General features: G+C 33.7%; 4 protein-coding genes across 9 annotated transcripts; 2 read left to right on the top strand and 2 right to left on the bottom strand.

Moving 5' to 3' along the window:
• The first annotated feature begins 868 nt into the window (after positions 1 to 868).
• LOC126667673 (protein THYLAKOID ASSEMBLY 8-like, chloroplastic) lies at positions 869 to 2,282 on the top strand. Its single transcript, XM_050360713.2, has 2 exons — positions 869 to 1,487; positions 1,807 to 2,282. Exons 1-2 carry the CDS (start codon positions 1,113 to 1,115, stop codon positions 2,194 to 2,196), a joined length of 765 nt encoding a protein of 254 aa, XP_050216670.1. The 5' UTR covers positions 869 to 1,112; the 3' UTR covers positions 2,197 to 2,282.
• On the bottom strand, positions 2,056 to 7,198 carry LOC126667672 (chromatin assembly factor 1 subunit FAS2-like). 3 transcript variants are annotated; one of them, XM_050360710.2, is made up of 13 exons: positions 6,975 to 7,198; positions 6,395 to 6,515; positions 6,210 to 6,236; positions 6,018 to 6,090; positions 5,480 to 5,583; positions 5,167 to 5,381; positions 4,978 to 5,074; positions 4,248 to 4,320; positions 3,894 to 3,982; positions 3,662 to 3,800; positions 3,155 to 3,255; positions 2,814 to 3,052; positions 2,056 to 2,146 (listed from the first exon to the last, which is right to left on the bottom strand). In XM_050360710.2, the coding sequence occupies exons 1-12, from the start codon at positions 7,086 to 7,088 to the stop codon at positions 2,826 to 2,828; spliced, it is 1,380 nt and encodes a 459-aa protein (XP_050216667.1). In that variant the 5' UTR covers positions 7,089 to 7,198; the 3' UTR covers positions 2,056 to 2,146; positions 2,814 to 2,825. The 3 variants fall into 3 exon arrangements, with proteins under 3 accessions (XP_050216667.1, XP_050216668.1, XP_050216669.1); XM_050360711.2 differs by lacking the exon at positions 2,056 to 2,146 and adding an exon at positions 2,691 to 2,726; XM_050360712.2 differs by lacking the exon at positions 2,056 to 2,146 and having other exon boundaries at positions 2,813 to 3,052.
• Positions 7,199 to 8,524: 1,326 nt separating this feature from the next.
• Positions 8,525 to 12,923, bottom strand: LOC126667671 (pentatricopeptide repeat-containing protein At1g79490, mitochondrial). 4 transcript variants are annotated; one of them, XM_050360707.2, is made up of 4 exons: positions 9,934 to 12,923; positions 9,352 to 9,532; positions 9,144 to 9,215; positions 8,525 to 8,906 (listed from the first exon to the last, which is right to left on the bottom strand). In XM_050360707.2, exon 1 carries the CDS (start codon positions 12,469 to 12,471, stop codon positions 9,964 to 9,966), a length of 2,508 nt encoding a protein of 835 aa, XP_050216664.1. In that variant the 5' UTR covers positions 12,472 to 12,923; the 3' UTR covers positions 8,525 to 8,906; positions 9,144 to 9,215; positions 9,352 to 9,532; positions 9,934 to 9,963. The 4 variants fall into 4 exon arrangements, with proteins under 4 accessions (XP_050216664.1, XP_050216666.1, XP_050216663.1 ...); XM_050360709.2 differs by having other exon boundaries at positions 9,446 to 9,532; XM_050360706.2 differs by lacking the exon at positions 9,352 to 9,532 and having other exon boundaries at positions 9,934 to 12,921.
• A 2,283-nt stretch (positions 12,924 to 15,206) lies between these two features.
• On the top strand, positions 15,207 to 19,509 carry LOC126669588 (ribose-phosphate pyrophosphokinase 4). The gene is made up of 7 exons (XM_050363096.2): positions 15,207 to 15,520; positions 16,171 to 16,486; positions 17,202 to 17,297; positions 17,400 to 17,468; positions 17,560 to 17,688; positions 18,867 to 18,966; positions 19,233 to 19,509. The coding sequence occupies exons 1-7, from the start codon at positions 15,372 to 15,374 to the stop codon at positions 19,361 to 19,363; spliced, it is 990 nt and encodes a 329-aa protein (XP_050219053.1). The 5' UTR covers positions 15,207 to 15,371; the 3' UTR covers positions 19,364 to 19,509.
• Positions 19,510 to 20,695: the final 1,186 nt, after the last annotated feature.

Raw genomic sequence — 20,695 nt, 5'->3', positions numbered from 1 at the left:
AGTGTGTTAAATTAGTCAATCCAAATTGAGATCTATATAAACATAATGACATATTAATTGACTAATGGTTTAAAGTTTGGATTAATTGCAAATTAAATCACAAACTTTATTCTAATTTGCAATTATAACACAAATTTTAAACCTTGACAATGTCAGTAACCAAATTTTAATTTTTGGTAAATTGGTATACCGATCTAAAAAGCACTGATGTGGACATTATTATTTACCGCCACATGTCATTGCATGATTGGTCGGTGTATCAATTCGCCAAAAAATGAAAATTGATTACTGACATTTCCAAATTTCCAAATTTATGTTGTAATTGAAAATTAGAGTAAAATTTGTAATTCAATTTGCAATTAACCCTTAAAGTTTAAGGGTGTTAATTTAAAAATAAATTATTTTGTCCTGAAAATTAAATAATTTAATTATTCCTTTTATTTTTTATTTTATTTTATTTAGCTAAATATATTTATTTATAATTTTTTATGATTTTAAAAAAATTTAACCAGTATCTTTTAAATTTATTTCTTCCTAATAAATGATCATGTGACTCAATTTACAAAATATTAATTAATTAATAGAGTTATATTGGTATTTATTTTTATTTTTTAAAACATTTTTGTTTCTCTCAACGATTTTTTCTTTCATTTTTGTTTCTGTTAACGATTTTGTCATTTATATTTGAAAATTAATTCATCCATATCTTTTAACTCCGCTGACTAACACCAAATGTGGACAGAAGGACTAAATCGTGCCAGAAATAAAAGTGGGGATCATATAGTTTAATTTTCAAACAGAAGGGACTAAAATGTGAATTATGATAAATATGGGGGATCACAGTAATTTGCTAAAAAAATTAAATCGAATCCTTGGTCACCTGCCTCTCTTCCTCGTCCCATAATCTTCCACCGCCACTGTCCCTTCTTTTCTTCCTCATTTCCCACTGCTCCGCCTGTGGAACGCCAAACTCCGCCACCTCTCCACCTGCTGTCGAACGCCGAACGCTGCCGCCTCTGCTCCTGCTATGCAACGCTGAACGCGGCCGTCGTTGCTCCTTGGAAAACTGAACGTAGCCCTATCACAGCACAAGCCGACCTAGTTATCTTCTAATGGCAATTCGCGCCATTTTAAGATCAAGATTTGTGAAACTCAGTACAGCACTACTTCAAAACCTAACAAAACAGACCCAATTACCTCCACAATTCCAAGCTTTAGACTTCACCACAATATCAAACCGTCACAATCCCAACTCTAGTGGGTCGAGGCAATACCATGACGGGAGGCCTAGAGGACCCCTTTGGAGAGGCAAGAAACTCATTGGCAAAGAAGCTCTTTTTGTAGTCCTTGGATTAAAGAGGTTTAAAGATGATGAAGAGAAGCTTGCTAAGTTTATTAAATCCCATGTCTTGAGATTGTTAAAACTCGATATGATTGCTGTTCTCACTGAGCTTGAGCGTCAGGAAGAGGTTTCTTTGGCTATCAAGGTACTGTCTATTTGAGGTTTTTGCAAATTTATGGTGCTTGTATGGTGTTTGATGTTATGTCTCAATGAATTTTTTGTTCTTTTCGTGACTTTATTGTATCCGCATTGACTCACTACACTTCAACTCCATGTACTAAAAAACGTCCGCATTGCAATTGGTACATAAAATACCATACTTCTTTGTTGCTGCCGGATCTTTTGCTGAAGAAATAGCTGATTAGTCTGGTAATAAGCTGTGGCCGGCTACAGTTAAGCTTCTAAATTGCTGACGAAATGCATTACTTTCGTAATTGCAATTGATGTTGTCTTTTGATTTGCAGATATTTGAAGTGATTCAAAAGCAAGATTGGTATCTGCCTGATGTGTATCTATACAAGGACTTGGTCCTTCTATTATCACGAAACGGGAAAATGGATGAAGCGATGAAGCTGTGGGAAGCAATGAGAAGCGAGAATTTGTTCCCGGACTCTCAAATGTACACAGAAATCATCAGGGGATACTTAAAAGATGGATCTCCGGGCGATGCAATGAACGTATACGAGGACATGAAGAAATCGCCTGATCCACCCGATGAATTACCATTTAGGGTTTTGTTAAAGGGGCTTCTTCCTCACCCACTTCTAAGGAACAGAGTGAAGCAAGATTATGAAGAGCTTTTTCCTGAGAAACATATTTATGATCCACCAGAAGAAATTTTTGGTATACGCTAAGTTTTGCATGTTATAAAGTTATAAACAATCTATTTGGTCTTCTGCATCTCTTTTCTTAAACTGGTTTTAAATTTTAAGTTTCTGCATTTAAGTCAGTCATTTAAAAATGTGCCTATTCCTTTATTATTTCAATTCTGCCATACTATTGCTTTAAATTAATTCATATGCAGATAAAAACAACCGAGTTAAAAAAGATTTCATGAAATTCTGTATCAAATCCGCTAACTATATATAGAAATAAAACTTCAAGCATAAGTGATCATGAGTAAGAGCCAACTTCTATGAAGCTTGATATGATTTACATACGAAAAATTATGAATGCACTACAACAAGTCCGGGATTTACGTGTGGTGGTGACCGCACTATGGCATCTTGATGCGTTTCCAAATGTATATTCTAACAGTCAATGAACAACAAAAAGAAAAAGTAATTTTCCGACTCGAGATTAACTACCAAGGATGACTAGCAAAATTCAGTTCCAAGTAAGGACTACATCACTATCACTAGCCTACTAGTGAAAATGTGGGTTCCTAAACAGTGGGAAAATAATATAAACAAATCACTAATAAAGACAAATAATAAATCTATACAAATGAAATCTTAAGTTACAGACTCACCAAAGTACTGAGTTAATTTATGTCCACCACCATTGGAGTAATTCGCCTCTTTGCTGGTTTACTTGAGTTGGGTATATTTACTGAACTTTGTATATTCTTCTTTCCTTCATTCCTTTCTACTTCTACTTTTCTGCTATCTGGTGTGATGGAACCATCACCTTCACGTGTTTCGGACATTTTTTCATCTAAATTCTCAATAACTGGGCTTCTATTCACCTGAACAGTATCATTCTTGTGTTCTATAAAATATACAAACATAATTTGTATGAAAGTAAGACAAATAATGGACAATTAACAAATAAACATAAATGAACAAATTAAAAAACAAAAAAATCACAAACCTTCCAAGGAGATGGGCACCCCCAGTTCATTGAGTTCGAATTCCACCAACGTACAGTATCCATCTTGAGAGGACACAGCCAAATATTTGGCATTGAATGACCTTCAAGCAACAAACAGAACCAGACATTCCAAAAAAGAAAATATTAACAAATGATAGAACTAGAATCCAGAACAACCATAAAGCAAAATATGGGTACTGTACATTGGAAAGCCACTTTTTCTGGCTAATTTGAAGGAACAGAACCATCAGATTGGGGCAAGTATGGAAAATACAAAGACAACAAAATTTTCAGTAGTGAAATGATAGGTATCTCTCAATCCCAGAGTTTTTTTTCTTATATGCTTACGAGTGTGATCATATGATATCTTTAAGTAAACACAGAACGAAGTGATTTCCATTAGAAATTCATTTTCTGGCAGCTATTACATACATCTTTAAGTAAACACAGAACGAAGTGATTTCCATTAGAAATTCATTTTCTGGCAGCTATCAAACACAAGCTTACCATGCAATGTCAGTTATGGCTGCATAGTGAAGACCAGCCAAGACTACTATTGGTGGGGTACTTTCTGTGTCATAAATATACAATGAATTTATAGTTGCCACTGCAAAAATTAGGCGATAAGGAAGCTTGAAGAACCCAGCTGCACAAGCAAAAAAACTTGTTATGTTAACCAGTTACAGCTACACTCAATTTTCAACTATCATGCACCCCACAAAACCAAAAGAACAGACACCTGAATGTGATCCCAAGAGGCTAAACACCATAGGACAGAAGCGAACTGCTACAACCGGTTTATTGGCACCAGGAAGCAGTAAAGCAGGCCTGCATATATATCATGTTATAATTCTACAAAATGTAAGTGCAAGATAGAAAATAAATTTTCTGAGATTTAATTTATTAACTCAAATATATGAGCACATAAAATATATAAAAAAACTATCGTAAAATCAATTCCAAGAAATTTAGTCGATCACTATGCGTTCAAAGAAGTTCAGCTTGATTTCAAAATTATGGTGTTAATGGACTGCAGATATTGATTTTATCGGATGTCATAGAGCAAATTAAGAAAATCAAGTGCATGTCTTGCCTTGTAAGATCCTTTCTAGAGAAGACATAGGTCGCGTTCACAGTGTCTGATGCAGATGAAATTTTGTAAGAACCTGCAATAACAAAGTTGTTTAATGAACAGCCATACCATTAAAAGACAAAAAATGACAGCAAATTAACTGCATTAATGGGAAAAATGAAGTATGTCAGATAGCAAATTCGTTGCCATAAACTAAAAAAGTAAGTGGGAACTCCATATTAGATAACAGCAAGATGATTTGTTTGCAAGTTTAGTAATTAAAGACTGAGTCATAACATCAGCATCACGCATCACTTAATTATCCTGATAGAAGTAGTACAAAATGAAGCATATGGCAAGGGATATCTGCATCTTTGCATCTGAATCATATGGTCAATGTTTCACGAATCTTCGTGCAGCGTATTACACATCCTTGAATTCCAGCTTCAAAAGAGCAATGACCATCCTAATTGAACAGCCAAGTTTCACTAGAAAATTTGTTCACATTGGGAAAGTATTTTAACCTGCTGCCCCTGATACCAGGAAATAGCATAATCTTTCTAAGGTTCTCAAACATACCAGCACGCAAGCAGATATAAAAACAGAAGAAAGAACAAAATTGGAAACCACTGTTTAAGTAAAACACACATTTTTTCCAGGAAAAGTTACCAGGATGTAGCATAAGAGATATCAACAACATTAAAGCTTGATGATATTATTCATTTAAAATGAAAAATGCATATATCTGCACCTGCTGGCACAACTAAAAATGACCCCTCAGGTGACCAGGCTAATCTTCGAAAGAAAGAAGGCAATGTTTCATCATGAAATAGATGGCTTTTGGAAGACTGCAGCAAGAGAACATTGTATCAGGACTACAATATGTAACTAATCTAATTAAATTATGCAGAAAACAGAGATAATCATCGGATTCTCTGACCTTAGTATCATCTAGTGTCTGCTGCTCTGCCTTTGAGATGACATGCTGACAAACAAAACTCATCTTATCAACACATTTTCCTTTTGTCTGAGACTTCTGGACATATACTCGGCAAGTTCTATCTGAACTAAGAGAAGCAACATACTTGGCCAATGGATCCCAAGCCACACCTTGTACATAATGGCAATGGCCATCTAATATCTGATGGACAGAACCTGAAAATAAGATAAAAGGGAAATCAAAAAAAAAATCTAACAATCAAAGCATCTTAACTAATATGCCTCGTGGTAATGGTTTTTCTTTTAACTCATACCTTTGTTAACATCCCATATAATGCAAGAATTATCAACTGATCCAGAGATCAAAAATGCAGAATCAGAAGACCACTGCAGGTCCAGAACATCTTTGCGATGAAATCTGATGCACAAAATATAAAACAAATTACCAAAGATCAAGATTGATAACTATAATTATAAGCGGAAGTAAGGCAAAAATATAATTAAGCGTCTTTAATTTTTTACTCAAATGGAATGAACTCTAGACTAGAGCTAAGTCCAAGATCAAGACAGCCTGGATATATATTTTTACTATTTTGATGACCATAAGATAAGGAAATCTTCTTAAAATGTTGCCTTTAAACATTTCAATAAAATAATTCATTTACTATGTGGAATTAAATTTGATTGAAATGATTATATCCTTTAAAGATAAGGTTCATCTTAAAGCTATGCATGAAAAAATATTATAGCATAATCATAACTTTTAAGAAAAAATCCAACAAACGAGAATCTAACTAGCACTAAAAGATTGCAAGAAAGCATCTTAAAATGCATTCTGATAGCAGCACTTACGACAAAATTTTGAGAACTTTCCACGTTTGACCAGCTTCCGTGGTGTGTAACTTCCATATAATTAACTCACCACCTGCACAAAGTTAAACTTAAGATAACTGTCTTGCTATGTTCCCATATAAATTACTGAAAATATTGTAAATTCACATGTTTACGACAAAAGACAAATAGCCGCAGCAACTAAAGTCATACCATCAGCACCTGATGCGAGATATTCTCCTGCATAATACAAACATAAATCAAATCAAGAAACACGAAAACGCAGTAAGACAATTTAGATAATGCAGTTACAAAGTCATTTATGCAGGCTTCTAATATACACATCAATTTCAAATCCGTAGCACAATTAATTTGACAATTTAGCTCTGTATTTTTACCAGTAGGAGCGAAACGAAGCGCGTTAACAGCAGAGCTATGATAAGTAAGGCTATTTTGAAACGAAGCTTCCGGAATTTTCTTCTGTGCATCGCCGACTCCTGCTGAATTTATTAGCCATATCTGAAAATTCCGAATCAAAAAAATTAACAAACAATTCGAACCAGTGTTTTAAAAACCGGACCGGACCGGCCGGTCGGACCGGTTGAACCGCGAACCGGCCAGTGGTCCGGTCTGAAACTGCAAAAAACCGGATCTTTTGATTGGAACGGGTTGGACCGGTTGAACCGGATTGAACCGGTAAAAAACCGGATATTGAACCGGATCGGACCGGATTGAACCGGTAAAAAACCGGTGAATCAGAATTTTTTTTAAATTTATCAAACCGGTTGAACCGGTCATTAAACCGGTTCAACCGGTTGAACCGGAAACCGGTGGCCTCACCGGTTCGGCCACCGGTTCGGTTTTTAAAACACTGATTCGAACATAAGATAATAACCTATAAAACTTAATTTGTTTGAATTCAAAATGTCAGATTAAAAACAAATAAAACTGAGCAAAAATGATAAAGCGAGAGAGTACCTTGATGTCAAAATCGGCGCCGCCGGTGGCGAGGAGACCGGAGATTGGGTGAAAGTCTAGGGTTAGTACCGGTTTAGTGCCGTGCCAGTTGATCTGCAGAGTTCCTCCCTTCATTTTTCTCCGTTTGAGGAATGAGGAGTGACGCTGTCTGATGAGCAAAGATTAGGGACAGTTTGGCGGGAAGATTAACAAATAAAGCGCAGTAAGCCGAATTGTTTGGCTTAATACACAATTTTAGCCCTAAACTTTAAGAGCATAACTGATTTAGCCCCTATACTTCTCTTATTGTGTATATATAATATATATGCATCATAATTCATGTGGTAATTCTTATTTTGTTGAAAACAATTGTATGGTTTTATAATTATGGATTATGAATATTATAATAAGCATAGTACCAGTATATGTTCATAAAATTATTTTTTATATTTATAATTTCACTTCAATGAGAATCTCTTTGATGAAAATATTTTATGAAATATTTTTTAATTTGATTACATATTAATTTAACAGGAATTTTTTTTATTTAATTAAAGATTTATTTATATGTATATCATAGAATAATTTTACACACGATGATATTAAAATATTTTAATCATATATTTTTTATAATAAAATATATACAATGGAACCAGAGGCATGCAGGAAAGATGTGGCACGTATGTTTGAAGTTTTAAAGTCGTGTTTTACAATTACTATGAGACCTTTGAAATTTTGAAAAAGAAATGTATTTGCTATATGAAATCATGACTACATGTATTATCATGCATAACATGATAATTGATGAGAACGAAATATTAATGCAACAATTCAAGATGCAATGGAAGTGTAAGTACCAGATGAACCGGTTAAAATAGCGGTATATACTCATACTCAATTTTAACAATTTTTCACGCAACACAAACAAATTAAAAATAAAAATACTCATATAAATTTCATAATATATTAATAGAGTATTTGTGGATACAACATAATCATTATAGGAACTGAATTGTGTTTTAGTTAGTTTTAGTTTTTTATTAAGTTAATTTGAATAAATTAATGTAATGTTTATTTTCAATAATTTTAATATAAATTAAGTTTTAATAACATAAAATATTATAATTAAAATGTTTATTATTATTTAATTATAAATAATATTAAATATATTAATTGGATGAATATGAATAAATTTATGAGTGTAATTGGTTAAAAAATATATGAAATATTAGACTTAAAAAATGATTAAACTATTAAAGATAGAAAAAATTATTTTTGGTGTTGAATTTTGGTGACTTCTATTTGAATGACTCTGATAAATAATCATCAAATTGCTATCAATGAAGATTTTAATCTTTCCGACAAAAAGAAAACGAGAAATGCCAAATTGATATTTATTGACTCTCCTAAAGATATAGTCATCAAATATTAATTTAGAGACTCCGATGCCCTCAGAGAAGCTGTAGTTTCCTCCAGTATTTTCCTTCCCTGTATGTATCACTTGAGCCTATTTTTTGAACTCTATTTGATCCTCCTAATATATTCGAGCTCTAAAAGACAAATGGAGAGGATTTAAATGTCAATTTGCTTCCCCATTCCGGACCAAATTGATAACAGTAACAAAATTTTATAATACAGTTAATTTATGTGCAAGTTTAAGGGGCAAATTGATATTTAAGTCAAATGGAAGGGAAACAATTCCGTTTCATCCTGACCATCAATCACAAGTCTCTTACTCACATTCTCTCGACGGATGCTGACATTTTGTAGCAATGGCAGAAAAAAGCGGTTACCAGGCACGTATGGAGGTCATGTTCTCCGATGAATCAAGACTACGACTCAGATGTTTTATGTACAGAACTAGTCTGACATCGTTGACGAACTTTCAACTCTCCCTTCCTCTTCCAAAATGAACCAACAAGCCAGATTCTCTGGCATATGTTTTTACAGCTTCTGAAACAGAGATAAAGAACTGAATTTTATCAGCTTTCTCAACACTCAATGGCATCTTAACCAAGCATGTATAAACACATGGCAATAATGAAAATAAAAATAAACGAGCAAATAAGGAAAGTTTATGTGATTCAGTTTCAGCATTTGAAGCAAATCCGTAGTCGATGAAAAGAAAAGCATCAACAGAGGAGTTCTTTTTTAAAGAATAAAAAGGAGGAAGGTCTGCTGGGATCTCACCTTGCGAGCAATTAGTTTTTACACAAGTCACTAAGAGAAGCCATGGTTGGATTTCAATTCTGCTTCCATGGACTGTTAACAAGCACAAACACAATTAGAACCGTGCCGAAAAAATTGTTCAATATTAATTTTCAGCTCATATAGGACTAAGAAATAAATTGCCCATATATCTAGTATATAATTAAAGCTCAACTTTCACAAACTTAACATAAAAATAGTCTGCCTGCTATAACATTATGCAAATCGGCAAGCCAAAGGATTCAACTATTTCTCTTCCATGAAGAGATTTGCTTTTAAGTTACCCAAAAGGAAAGACAGTTTCAGTTTCAGCACTTCCTGATTATTCCAACTTGAAATGCTTCCTTTTTTCATTACTCGTAGGCACTGAACTGCAGAAAGTTAAATCCTTCTGTAAATCAGATTTACCTCTCTACTTTAGAAAACCAAGAATGTCCCTTTTTGTTTTAGTTGACATTAAAAAAATGGAAATGTAAAACTGAATGCAGATTATGATATCAGCTAATGGACTCGAAATATAGCTAGGCATAGGAGTCAATCACATCTTTCAACAAAACAACACGTAAGATAAAAAAAATAGCTTGATTGTGTAGCAGCAATTGAACATAAAATCCATTTTGCATCTCATATTTCGATTTCCTGTTATGTCTATTGTCGGTTTGTGCTTCTCATATATCACTCACTTTACTGAGAGAAAAAAAAGAGGACTGAGGACCATGCTGAGAAACTAATAAGTAATAACTTATAATTCATTCCAGAACAAGTAAATCACCTGGTAACTGATCTCAATTATCACAAATATTTACGCAGCTCTCCCTGAAATAAGCGGTTTTGGAGGAGTCAGTGATCTGATTTCAGGAGCAGAACTCGGGAAAAGTGTGTTCAGCTTATGCATGAGTACATCAGCCCTTGAAGGAATCTCATTAAGAAGAAACTGCTGGACAATAGGTTTCTTAAACCACTCCATAACAGAGTCCCCTGGAGCTCTTAGAACTACCTTGCTAACCTCAAATGGGGACTCTACGGAACTCAACATTTGTGCAACAACAATCTTCAAAGTGGGTCCAGTAACCAATTTGATACGTCTTGGAATAACACCGTAGTATAACATGCGCTTCCTAAATCTATGGAGAGTGTGCACAACTGCAATGAGAGCAGCTCCTACGGATAAGTTCCTAACATCAAGGGACCAAGCAATATGTTGGTCAAAAACTATAGCCTTTGGGAAAAGCTTGTTCTCATAGGAAACCTTCCAAACACATCGAGCTCGGTTTATTTGCCCCATAAGAACAAGGTAATTGAGCAAAACATTTACGAAGTACCTCGCAGCACCCTCTTCCAAATCATAATCAATGCCCTGGAAAAACTCCCTAGCGAAGGTTAACACTGGTTGTTTTCTTTGTTCGGGACCCGTAAAAAGCCCACACATAAAATCATGCGCCTTATGTCTTGTAGCACTGAGAATGGACATCAAATGCCTCTCGTTCTGCTCTTCTTGGCATCGGACTAGATGAGCAAGAATTGATGTATAAAGTATTAGATCCACTTTAGCAGCAGAGTTCACATAGGTCTCAAGGAGAGGCTTGGCTGATTCATATAAACCGCTCTTCATGCAAGACTCAAACAACTGCCTTATTATAAAATTATTTGTTCTGATTCCAGATGAACCCATGAAACGCAGCCACCTCAAGGCAAGGTCAATAGAACCATCCTTAATGTACACCATTAGAACATCACTGGCACTCACATCAACAGAAAATCCCATGGCCTTCATTTCAAGTAAAATTTTGGCGGCCACATCGACAAGTTTCTTACTAGCCAGAAGTGTCAAAAGGGCGGTATATGTACTCAGACCTGGTTTCAGACCAGCATTCGTCATCGAGTTATACAGCTTCATTACAGAATCTACTTGTCCAGAGGCAGCATGCATTTCAAGAAGACATGAATAAGTCGATGGGGTTGGTAGAAACCCAGCCTTTTCCATATCATTAAAGAGGGACATAGCAGTATCAAGCTTTCCTGACTTAGCATGTGATTCAGTAATCAACGTGTACAACCCATAGTTTGGCCTAAAACGAGCTTTCTTCATCTCTTCCCAGAGCCTCACAGCAGTATCCAACTTCCCAGCCTTTGTATAAGACTCAATCAAAGAAACGTACATACTTGCAGATGGTCTAAGTCCAAAACCCTGCATTTCCGTATAAACCTTCATGGATGTGTCCAACCTCCCTGCTTTCCCCATTGAATCAACAAGTGAAGAAAATATGCTAAAAGTTGGACGAATTTTCCTTTCTTTCATCTCTTGAAAAAGCTTATTAGCCACATCTAAACGACCTGATTTTGCCAAGCTAGGTATCATCAGCTCATATGTTGAGCCATCTAATGAACATTGCGCTGCTTCCATGCTCTCATATATCTCAAATGCTTTGTAAGGCAAGCCTTTATTCAAAAAGGAAGTTATAAGTAAATTATATGTTTGTGTGTCAATTTTACAACCTGAATCCTTAGCCTTCTTAAAGCAACAAAGTGACAACTCCAACTTCTCGGATTTAGCTAGATGTTGAATCACCCTATTATATGCACCAACTGCAGATATCCCTCCCCTATTCGCATCTTGAACCATCTCATCAAACAAAGACTGAATTCCATCAAAATCTCTAATTTGATTCAGTCCATCAAATAACAGCACAAAACACTCATCATCCGGCACATACCAAGATTGCCTCTTCGCCCATTTAAACAAACTCAACGATCCATCAGGATCATTAATAATTTTCAAAGCTTGAACAACATGAGTCATACTCGGTACAAACTGTAACTTATCCAACTGCGTCTCCAATTCCGGCCCCCATTTCCACCTCTTAACAATCTCAACAATCTTAGCAACTGCAGCAACATTCAGAATTGTCTTCTTCAGCCCACCAATCATCACATGGTCATCGAGCCCCGGCTCAACCGACCTTATACCCTTACCACTATAAATTACACTACCCGACTCATCTAAATACTCTATCTCCTCAGTCCACAGAGAAGACCCACCTTCAGTGCCAGAACAGTGATGCCTCACAAAGTTAGAGCACAGGTCTTTAGTAACAAAATTGGGGGTTTTACATTGGTTAAAAATTGGGGAAATTGAGTGTAGACCCAATTTAGAGTTTGGTAAATTGAATTGAAAACAGCAGTCAATTACTTCATTTGAGCAGCAGCTAGAGTTTTGAAGTTCGGAAGCATGAAAATGAGGTTTGAAACTAGGGTTCCTAGCAATTTTATTATGAATTTGATTGCGGCATAATCTACTAAGATAAAACATTGAATTGGGGGCGAGTAATTTCAAATGCTTACCAGAAGCTAGAATGGCGAGAGCAAGAAGCAATACGGCGGCGAGGATTGTCGCTTTGTCTCTAGCAAGTCAGGCGTATCCCTAAACTAGCTTGCCATGGTTTAATTTTTAATTCGTCCTCTGAACTTCTTCATGGTAGCAATCAAGCCCAAAATTAGCTTTCTTGCTTAATTAGTCCACTAATATAAATGGAAAAAGGGACAAATATGCCCCTGCAGTTTATAGCGGGGAACAACTATAGGCTCGTTTTGAATTTTTATGCATTTAACGTTTTAAATCGAGGCTACTCCGGTGCCTTGATCTAACAACGTTAACAAAAGCTCCACTTTGTTGCTCCCTACGTATGAATGAAGTGTCAACAATACACAGAAAAAACTCATCCGCATGTAATTAGAAACAACTATTATACCCGAGCATTAAAACACACAAAAATTAACATCATCACTTAAAAACGACCAACTTATCAAAAATCTCCAATTTCTCTTTGTAAATTCATAATCTCCAATCCCCTCTTCTTGAAATCTAAAACGAAGATAAAGAACATTTAAAATCTATGAATAAAATAACTTTTAATAAAATTTAGTCGTTTAATTTATTTCAGTTTGAAAATAAATACAAATATTTAAAAAATGAATATGTTATAATTTTTAATTATTTAATAAATAATTTTTTTATATCAATTTTTTTAAAAAAATGAGTTAATTTATTAGTTTATTTGTATTTGTATTAATTTGTAACAAAAGAATAATTAAACAACTAATTATACTTTATTCATGTATAAAAAGGTTATTTTACTATTTCACCAATGAAATTGAATATTTTAAAATATTTGTAGCATACGACTTTTTACGATGTAATTTTTTTAATTAAACTCGCTATTTTAGATTAACTTGGTCGCGGTGATCCTTATCTCTTTTAGAGAGAGAAAAAAAATTAGAGAAAGAAAATTCGACTTTGATCGGTTTCGAGCGCAGGAGACGGTGATTCTCGGTTTCTAGTCGGAAATCATCGTCCTCCCAGCTCGTTTCTTGCTTTGTGTTTGTTTTTTTTTTTTTTTGAATAAATTGATATGTTCTTTGATCTTTTGTGTGATTTTCGTGTGTTTTGATCCAGTTTATGTTTTTTAAATCATTAAATAGAAATAGTGTTTTAGATTTCTATTGTTGTCTCGTTTCATTTCGTAGATCGATTATAGTGTTTCAGGTTGTGTTTGACTTTTTTGTAATTTTGATCTATGGTGTACTTTAACGATTTAGGTTGTAATCCCTTTATTGTCTTAATATATTATTCTTTGATAAAAAAAAACTCGCTATTTTAAAGGTCAAAATTACAAATTTATTATTTTGTTATATATTTATTCGAATCACATGTTCACATTTCTGAGTGTACAAATAAAGTGGGCTGATTGCTGATATCTTTTAAAAAAGGTGGGCTGATCATATTTAAAATGGGTAAAAATTCCCTCAAAAAAAGGTGGGCTGATCATATTGAAAATGGGTGAAAAATTCTCTTATTTTAAATTATTGGTCGGCACCTTGATCGAATCACATAGACCACCGGTTTATGGTTTGATCTATGAAATCGGTTTAATAGATATTTTATTTTTATTAAATGTTTTACTTTTTTTTTATCAGTTTGATATTTCTGAATTTGGACTAGACCGATCAAAAATCTAAACTGCCTCAATTTTGTTTTATTATTTCCTTCGTTCCAATCAAATTAGCAGCTAATTTTGCTTATTAAGACCGACCGAATCGGCCGGCTCATTTTTACAACACTAAATCACTGGTTTAAACATTCAAATCTACCAACTTTTTAGGTTGAAAAGGACAAATTTGTAGATGAAGATAAACATATGGCAAAAGAAAAACGTGCTAATTGTTCAAAACACTATTATTTTATTTATTTTCTTCATTAAAATCTGTATCCTTTATAGCTCCAATCATATAAATTATAAGCGTCATACAATTTTTTTATTAAATTATAGGTTCAAATTCTCACAAAAACGCACTCTCTCTTTCTTTTAATTATCAAAAATAAAAGAAATTAATAAAATCTTTTATTTCTTAATTGAACTAATTAAAAAACTGTCAAAAACATTTTCTCTTAAAATTTAAAATATATACTAATTAGACTATAATATTTTAAGAAAATGCTAAACCATTATTTTACTAAAATAAATCTTTAATTAATCTATTAGTCAATTGTTAATTTAAAAAAATACGTTCAATAATCTATTTTTTTGACATAATAGTATATATTAAAGTAAGTGATATATAATAAAGGCTTAATCACTAAAAAAAATCCCACCTTTTAACCCCTTTTCAAATGCATTCTGACGTTGTAATTTTGTCAGTTGCACCCTAATTCGCACCTTTGGTTTTTAATTCTATCCTTAAGTGCTAAATTGATCTCTTCTTCATTTGAAAAAAGTTAAAATAAGTCATCCATTTTTAACTTTTTGTGTGAAAAAGAGTTCAAACAAATATTATATAAGGGTTTTTATGAATTTTTTCCGAGTGAAAAAGAGTCCAATTTAATTTTAAAGGTGGAATTGAAATTCAAATGTGCAAATTAAGGTGTAACTGACAAAATTACAACGTCAGGATGCAACTGAAAAAGGGCTAAAAAGTGGTATTTTTTTTTGGTGATTAAGCCTAATAAATCAGAAAGGACACCGAGTATATTTGCCGAAGCCCTCCATCGGAAACATATATATAAAGGGTCGACGACTGACAAATAAAAACAGCAGCTTCCGTCACCGGAAACCCAAGAAACCCTTTATTTTTCAGCTCCCCGAGATACCCATAATCTAAAACTTAAATTTCTTTAAATTAGAGGCTTTTCTAAAGCCGCAGTAATAAAAAAAGATGGCAGTGAACACAGAAATGCAAAAAAAGCAGCTACATGATAATAAGAAGCCGCAAGTTCATCTCTTTTACTGCTCTGAATGTGAAGAACTTGCTACTAAAGTTGCTGCCCACTCTGACATTATCAACCTTCAGTCCATCAATTGGAGGTATTCTTTTGTTTTTATATAATTGGGGAGGGAAAATGTTTGTGGAAGGAATTGAACCCACGAACTTAGCGGTTTTCTACTCAGCGTTTATACCATTGGAGCTGTAACTCGCTGGTTATTTATTTTTATTGTCTTGTAGTTGGTTTAGATTCGAGCTTAGTTGAGTTGGGATTGGTTTCTTTTGATTCATAATTGTTGTATTTCTGTAAAATGTGTTTACTTGAATAGAGGATGTTGGATAATTGAATTTCAAGAATTAGATTTTGATTGAGAATTTTGGAACTTGTAGCAAAATCTTTGAAGTCTAACCAAAGAATTAACATATTTAGTAGTCAGAAAACGGGTTGGAGTTTGCAACAATTTGTGAAATCCTTGGCTCAACCGGTTCTTCGTCGACCTACGAATTGCAGAGTTAAGTATAGTGGCCTCTTTGCAAGCATGGTTCACATGAACCCTCCTGGCTAGGCTAGGAATTCCCGATTTTTAATGACGAATGATTTAGCCGTCTTTTTGTTATCGGATGTAAAGATATGTTCTTTGCTTTGTTTTAACGAATACTTCAGCTGCATATTATGCCTGCGCGTTACTAGTTTACCTGTAGCTTGGCATTGAGTACCTTGGTGTTGATATTTGTCTGTAAATATATGTAGGAATTTTGATGATGGGTTTCCGAATCTTTTTATCAACAATGCACAAGATATGCGAGGTCAGCATGTTGCCTTCCTTGCGGCCTTTTCTTCCCCAGCAGTCATTTTTGAACAGCTCTCTGTCATATATGCACTCCCACGGCTGTTTGTCGCATCCTTTACATTGGTTTTGCCATTCTTTCCAACTGGCTCCTTTGAGCGAATGGAAGAAGAGGGAGATGTTGCAACTGCATTTACCATGGCGAGAATTTTATCAAATATTCCCATATCAAGGGGCGGCCCTACTAGTCTAGTTATCTACGACATACATGCTCTGCAGGTTTTTATCTTGTTATTTTATTTCCCTTTCCTTAGATTTTTTTTTAAAAAATTAATTGGGTTGCATTTATTTTTGTATTTTATGTGTGTTTATAATGTTTCATCTTTTTAGCAAGGAAAGGCCAAACGAGTTTTCATATATCTAAGCATATCAGTTGCTGAAAAGTTACTCATTTACTGATTTTTTACATCATATTTAATATTTTTGGTACCAGAGGGCACCATAAAAGGTTGCCAAAATTCTTTTCCTTTGGACAAAACATATCTTTTGCTTAAATTACATGAACTTTTTTGTCCAGAACTTTGTTAAAGTATTGTCGTAGATGAGTCCTTTCCCAAAAGACGATTGCCTGTTTTAGTCTGTTATGCAATTTGGTTTTCTTGGTTTTTCTATTTGGCTATTCTTCAGAAGCTTCTAAAGGAGTATCTTTAACCATTTAGCAGGCAGATCAGAGGTCTCTCCTTTTTAAGTTGTGTTTTCTTGTATTGTTTATTGTCTGTGCGTGTTAGATTTGGATCCACATGGTTGTCTCCTTATTTTCCTCATAATAAAATGTCTGCTCTTGTGGAAAAAGAAACATTTGACGCCATAAGATCCTTTAAGATATAGCTAGGTTTAAAGTCTTTAGACCTTAGTGATATACTGGGAATGAATTTGTACATAGCTATAGCAGATTACAATATCAAGTAACATAAATTGTCTTTGGTAAATGCAGGAAAGGTTTTATTTTGGGGACCAGGTTTTGCCTTTGTTTGACACTGGGATTCCCTTGTTAAAGCAACGTCTTCACCAGCTTCCAGACGCTGATAAGGTTTGCTTGCATTGTTAAAAATGTTTATGTTGTTCTAATGATCCTTCTGGTTATCTGATTTATTTCCTTAATGAATTTCATATCACTATGGATGTTTTCTAGATTGTTATAGCATTTCCGGATGATGGAGCATGGAAACGATTCCACAAGCTGTTGGATCATTTTCCCATGGTCGGGGTTCAAAACTTTTGTCTAACAAACAAAATATCTTCATGTCCTAATTATCACATGGTTTTGGAAATTTACATCTGTTGTTTTTTAGGTAGTGTGCAATAAGGTCCGTGAAGGTGATAAGAGGATAGTTCGAATAAAGGAGGGGAATCCTGATGGTTGTCATGTGGTCATTGTTGACGATTTGGTGCAATCTGGAGGCACCCTTATCGAGTGTCAGGTTAATTTTCTATAAAACCATCTTTTTCAATTTTATGTTCTTTTAATTATTTTTTGTAATGCATTCCTATTAATCAGTTCAGTTGGTATATGCTTCTTGTAACATATTGCTTTTCTTCTCGACATCAACTTTTATGAATTCCACGATTTTTGTATTTTGTTCCTAAACTTTTTATTTCTATAATCAAATTCTGCTAATGGATTTTGAAGGATTTAATTGAATTACATATGTTGGTGTGAATTTAGTCACTTCTTTGTCTCATATCGCAAAGCTTTTTTTAGCTTTTAAAACAAACATTGATTTTCTGTTCAAGGAGAGGCAGATAACGAGTGTCATAGAATAACTTGATGGTTACTTCTTGAAGGTTATAAGTTTCATCAAGTTCCTCTCATTCTTTTCTAGCTAATTGTCCGAAGATTCAACTGAGCGTATTCAATGAGTTTGTTAAAAACTACGAATGAAGATATTAACTACAAAAAAAAATGTTTATGATTTCTGTTTTACATTCCGTGAATTTGGGAATTGTAAAATGAGAGTCAAAGAGAGATTTTAAATGTGTTGATTTCAACTTTGTATTCAGAAATGAGTAAATTATGATAATGAATGGCTATTTTTAGCACTAAGTATGTCAAACGAATTGCCAAATTTATACCATTATATTGCTAAAGATATCTCTAGCCCTCAAGAGCTTGGTTGCTTTGAATTTTAAGTATTAAAGCTGCTCATTTGCATTGTGCTTTTAGTTTTATACTTCCTTTTCCAATTTTAATTTTTTTTGTTTTGCTTAAAATGTTGTGTGTTATGCTGCATCACTGTCGATACTATGATCCATGTTAAATGCATTGACACAAACAGTCCAAAATTAGATGGATCAGAATTTGGAGTTTTAATTCGGACTACTAATAGAGAGATAGCTATTAGTTAACAATTCGGCTGAGTTGAGTTTCGTCAGGAATTACCTCATTGTTCCAAATGAATTTATACATATAGATCCAATCTTGGATGTTTGTATTTCAACAAGTAAATAGTTGATATTCCTGCTCATTTTGTTTTTTCCTAAGTTACTAACTATGAACTAGACTTGTTCATGGGCCGGGTTCGGGTCGGGGTCGGCGGGCTTTTTAGATTTTCGGGCTTTATAAGATAATTATCTTATATTTCCTTTTCTTTTCTTCCAGAAAGTATTGGCAGCTCATGGTGCAGCAAAAGTGAGTGCATATGTCACCCATGGCGTTTTTCCTAAGCGCTCTTGGGAGCGTTTTACACATAAAAAAAATGGTAAGATCCTTTGGCTATTCATACACTTCCACATTCTGTTGCACAAAAACTTGTTGAATCTTGGGAGCATTTTTCCTAAGCCCTCTTATTTACAACATATTTTTGTAAGAAATATCATTTTGCCATTTTTAATTTCAGCATTTCCCGTTTTAACATTTTCGTTCATGTACAACATAGTTACCCGTTCTTATTTCTACTCGGCGGAATTGTATTATTCAATTTTTTGATCAAAATGCCGTTTGTTTCTTTTCTCATTTCTTCTAAAGGCTTAGAGGAAGCATTTGCCTATTTTTGGATCACTGATTCATGCCCCTTCACCGTCAAAGCCATAGAGAATAAAGCTCCATTCGAGATTCTTAGTCTTGCTGGATCCATTGCCGATGCTCTGCAAATATGAGCAAACTATGTAATAAGGTGGGATGTTGATGCATTCCTGCAATAATTTCTTGAACCAGAGGATGAATTGTAATTTGCTCTTTTCGATTTTTTTTTTTCCATGAAATCATCGGTTTCTATGAGTGGCATGAACTTGTTTTCATCTTATATTCATTCGATGCGGTGAATTCAATTTCGAGTTCGAGTTCGGTTTTCCTGTTTCTTCGAGGATCAGAGACATATACCAGGGACAAGCTATAAAAAAACATGGCTAGAGTAATAAATAATTGGTTAGTTATTAATAGCAATTTTTAGTAAAAAAAATTAAACATTATATGAGTCGACTACAGTTATTAATTAGTTACTACTTTCGTCCTACAAAGACTAAAAAAAGATCTAAAAAAAGTAATCGTTCGATCCGGTTTGAAAAATATTAATAATTATCACTAAAATAATTACTAAAATAAATAAGTGGGCAAAAATTATAAATAACAAGAATTTAAATACATTACAGCTATATATATTCTAATAATTGAGAAATTATTAGACATAATCTGGCCATAACAGTCCCAAGTTGTTGGGTTAAGACACGTAGTTAAAGTATATGTGATTGAACAGCAAAAAATCCAAATGTTTATGGAATTAACATGTGGGCTAATTAACAGATCCATCCCTAGCTACAAAATAAATGTTTCTAAACACTTATTATAGGCAAGTAGATCAGGGTTAAGATTCTTGTCTGCTCCCTTGTTTAATTCTTAATACAAACCTAACCTAATCTTCATTCCATGTGCTGCCCATTAAGTGATGCCTTATTGCTTTCAATTCATTCAAAAAATTAATGAATTAGGGATGGACAATGCTTTTTGTATAACTTGATCAAAGATTATATTAAAAATATGTCGTATATAAAGAGAATGTCAATCGAATAACAAAAATTGTATTTTTGGAGATTTTTGAACTACAATTTAGCAATCTGTATGTTTCACTTACTGATTATTGTAGACTACAAATTGATTAGTTGATATTTAAATGAATATGATCGAAAGACGACATAGGTAAAAAATAAAAGTTGGTAACTAATATTATCAAGTTTAAAGTTTGTATTCTAATTGTAAATTATGCTGAAATTCATATTTTAATTTGTATATTCAAATAATCAGCAGTTTACAAAAACAATTTGATAAAGAAACAAAAAAAGAAAGAAAGAAAGAAAGAAAAGAGTTGAAGAATGGTAGTTAGGATTTCTTCTTTCAAGATATATAATTTATTATTAAATGAATATAAACGGTAGATTGTTGCCATTAGAGTTTATTTGAAAAAAGGATCAATTCACCCTTAAATTTGGTATAAA

The sequence above is a fragment of the Mercurialis annua genome, linkage group LG2 (assembly GCF_937616625.2).
Source record: "Mercurialis annua linkage group LG2, ddMerAnnu1.2, whole genome shotgun sequence".
NCBI lineage: Eukaryota > Viridiplantae > Streptophyta > Magnoliopsida > Malpighiales > Euphorbiaceae > Mercurialis > Mercurialis annua.
The sequence above is the reverse complement of the archived record's forward strand: the minus strand, read 5'-3'. Positions and strand labels throughout refer to the sequence as shown.

Coding starts and splice junctions, on each gene's coding strand:
- LOC126667672 (XM_050360710.2), bottom strand. CDS start 7,088: ATGAAGGGAGGAACTCTGCAGATCAACTGGCACGGCACTAAACCGGTA. Junction 6,091..6,209: donor TCTCGCATCAGGTGCTGATG/GTATGACTTTAG, acceptor AACTTTGTGCAG/GTGGTGAGTTAATTATATGG. Junction 4,321..4,977: donor ATTTTTAGTTGTGCCAGCAG/GTGCAGATATAT, acceptor TTGTTATTGCAG/GTTCTTACAAAATTTCATCT.
- LOC126667673 (XM_050360713.2), top strand. CDS start 1,113: ATGGCAATTCGCGCCATTTTAAGATCAAGATTTGTGAAACTCAGTACA. Junction 1,488..1,806: donor AGGTTTCTTTGGCTATCAAG/GTACTGTCTATT, acceptor TTTGATTTGCAG/ATATTTGAAGTGATTCAAAA.
- LOC126667671 (XM_050360707.2), bottom strand. CDS start 12,471: ATGTTTTATCTTAGTAGATTATGCCGCAATCAAATTCATAATAAAATT.
- LOC126669588 (XM_050363096.2), top strand. CDS start 15,372: ATGGCAGTGAACACAGAAATGCAAAAAAAGCAGCTACATGATAATAAG. Junction 16,487..17,201: donor ACGACATACATGCTCTGCAG/GTTTTTATCTTG, acceptor TGGTAAATGCAG/GAAAGGTTTTATTTTGGGGA. Junction 18,967..19,232: donor TTTTACACATAAAAAAAATG/GTAAGATCCTTT, acceptor TTTCTTCTAAAG/GCTTAGAGGAAGCATTTGCC.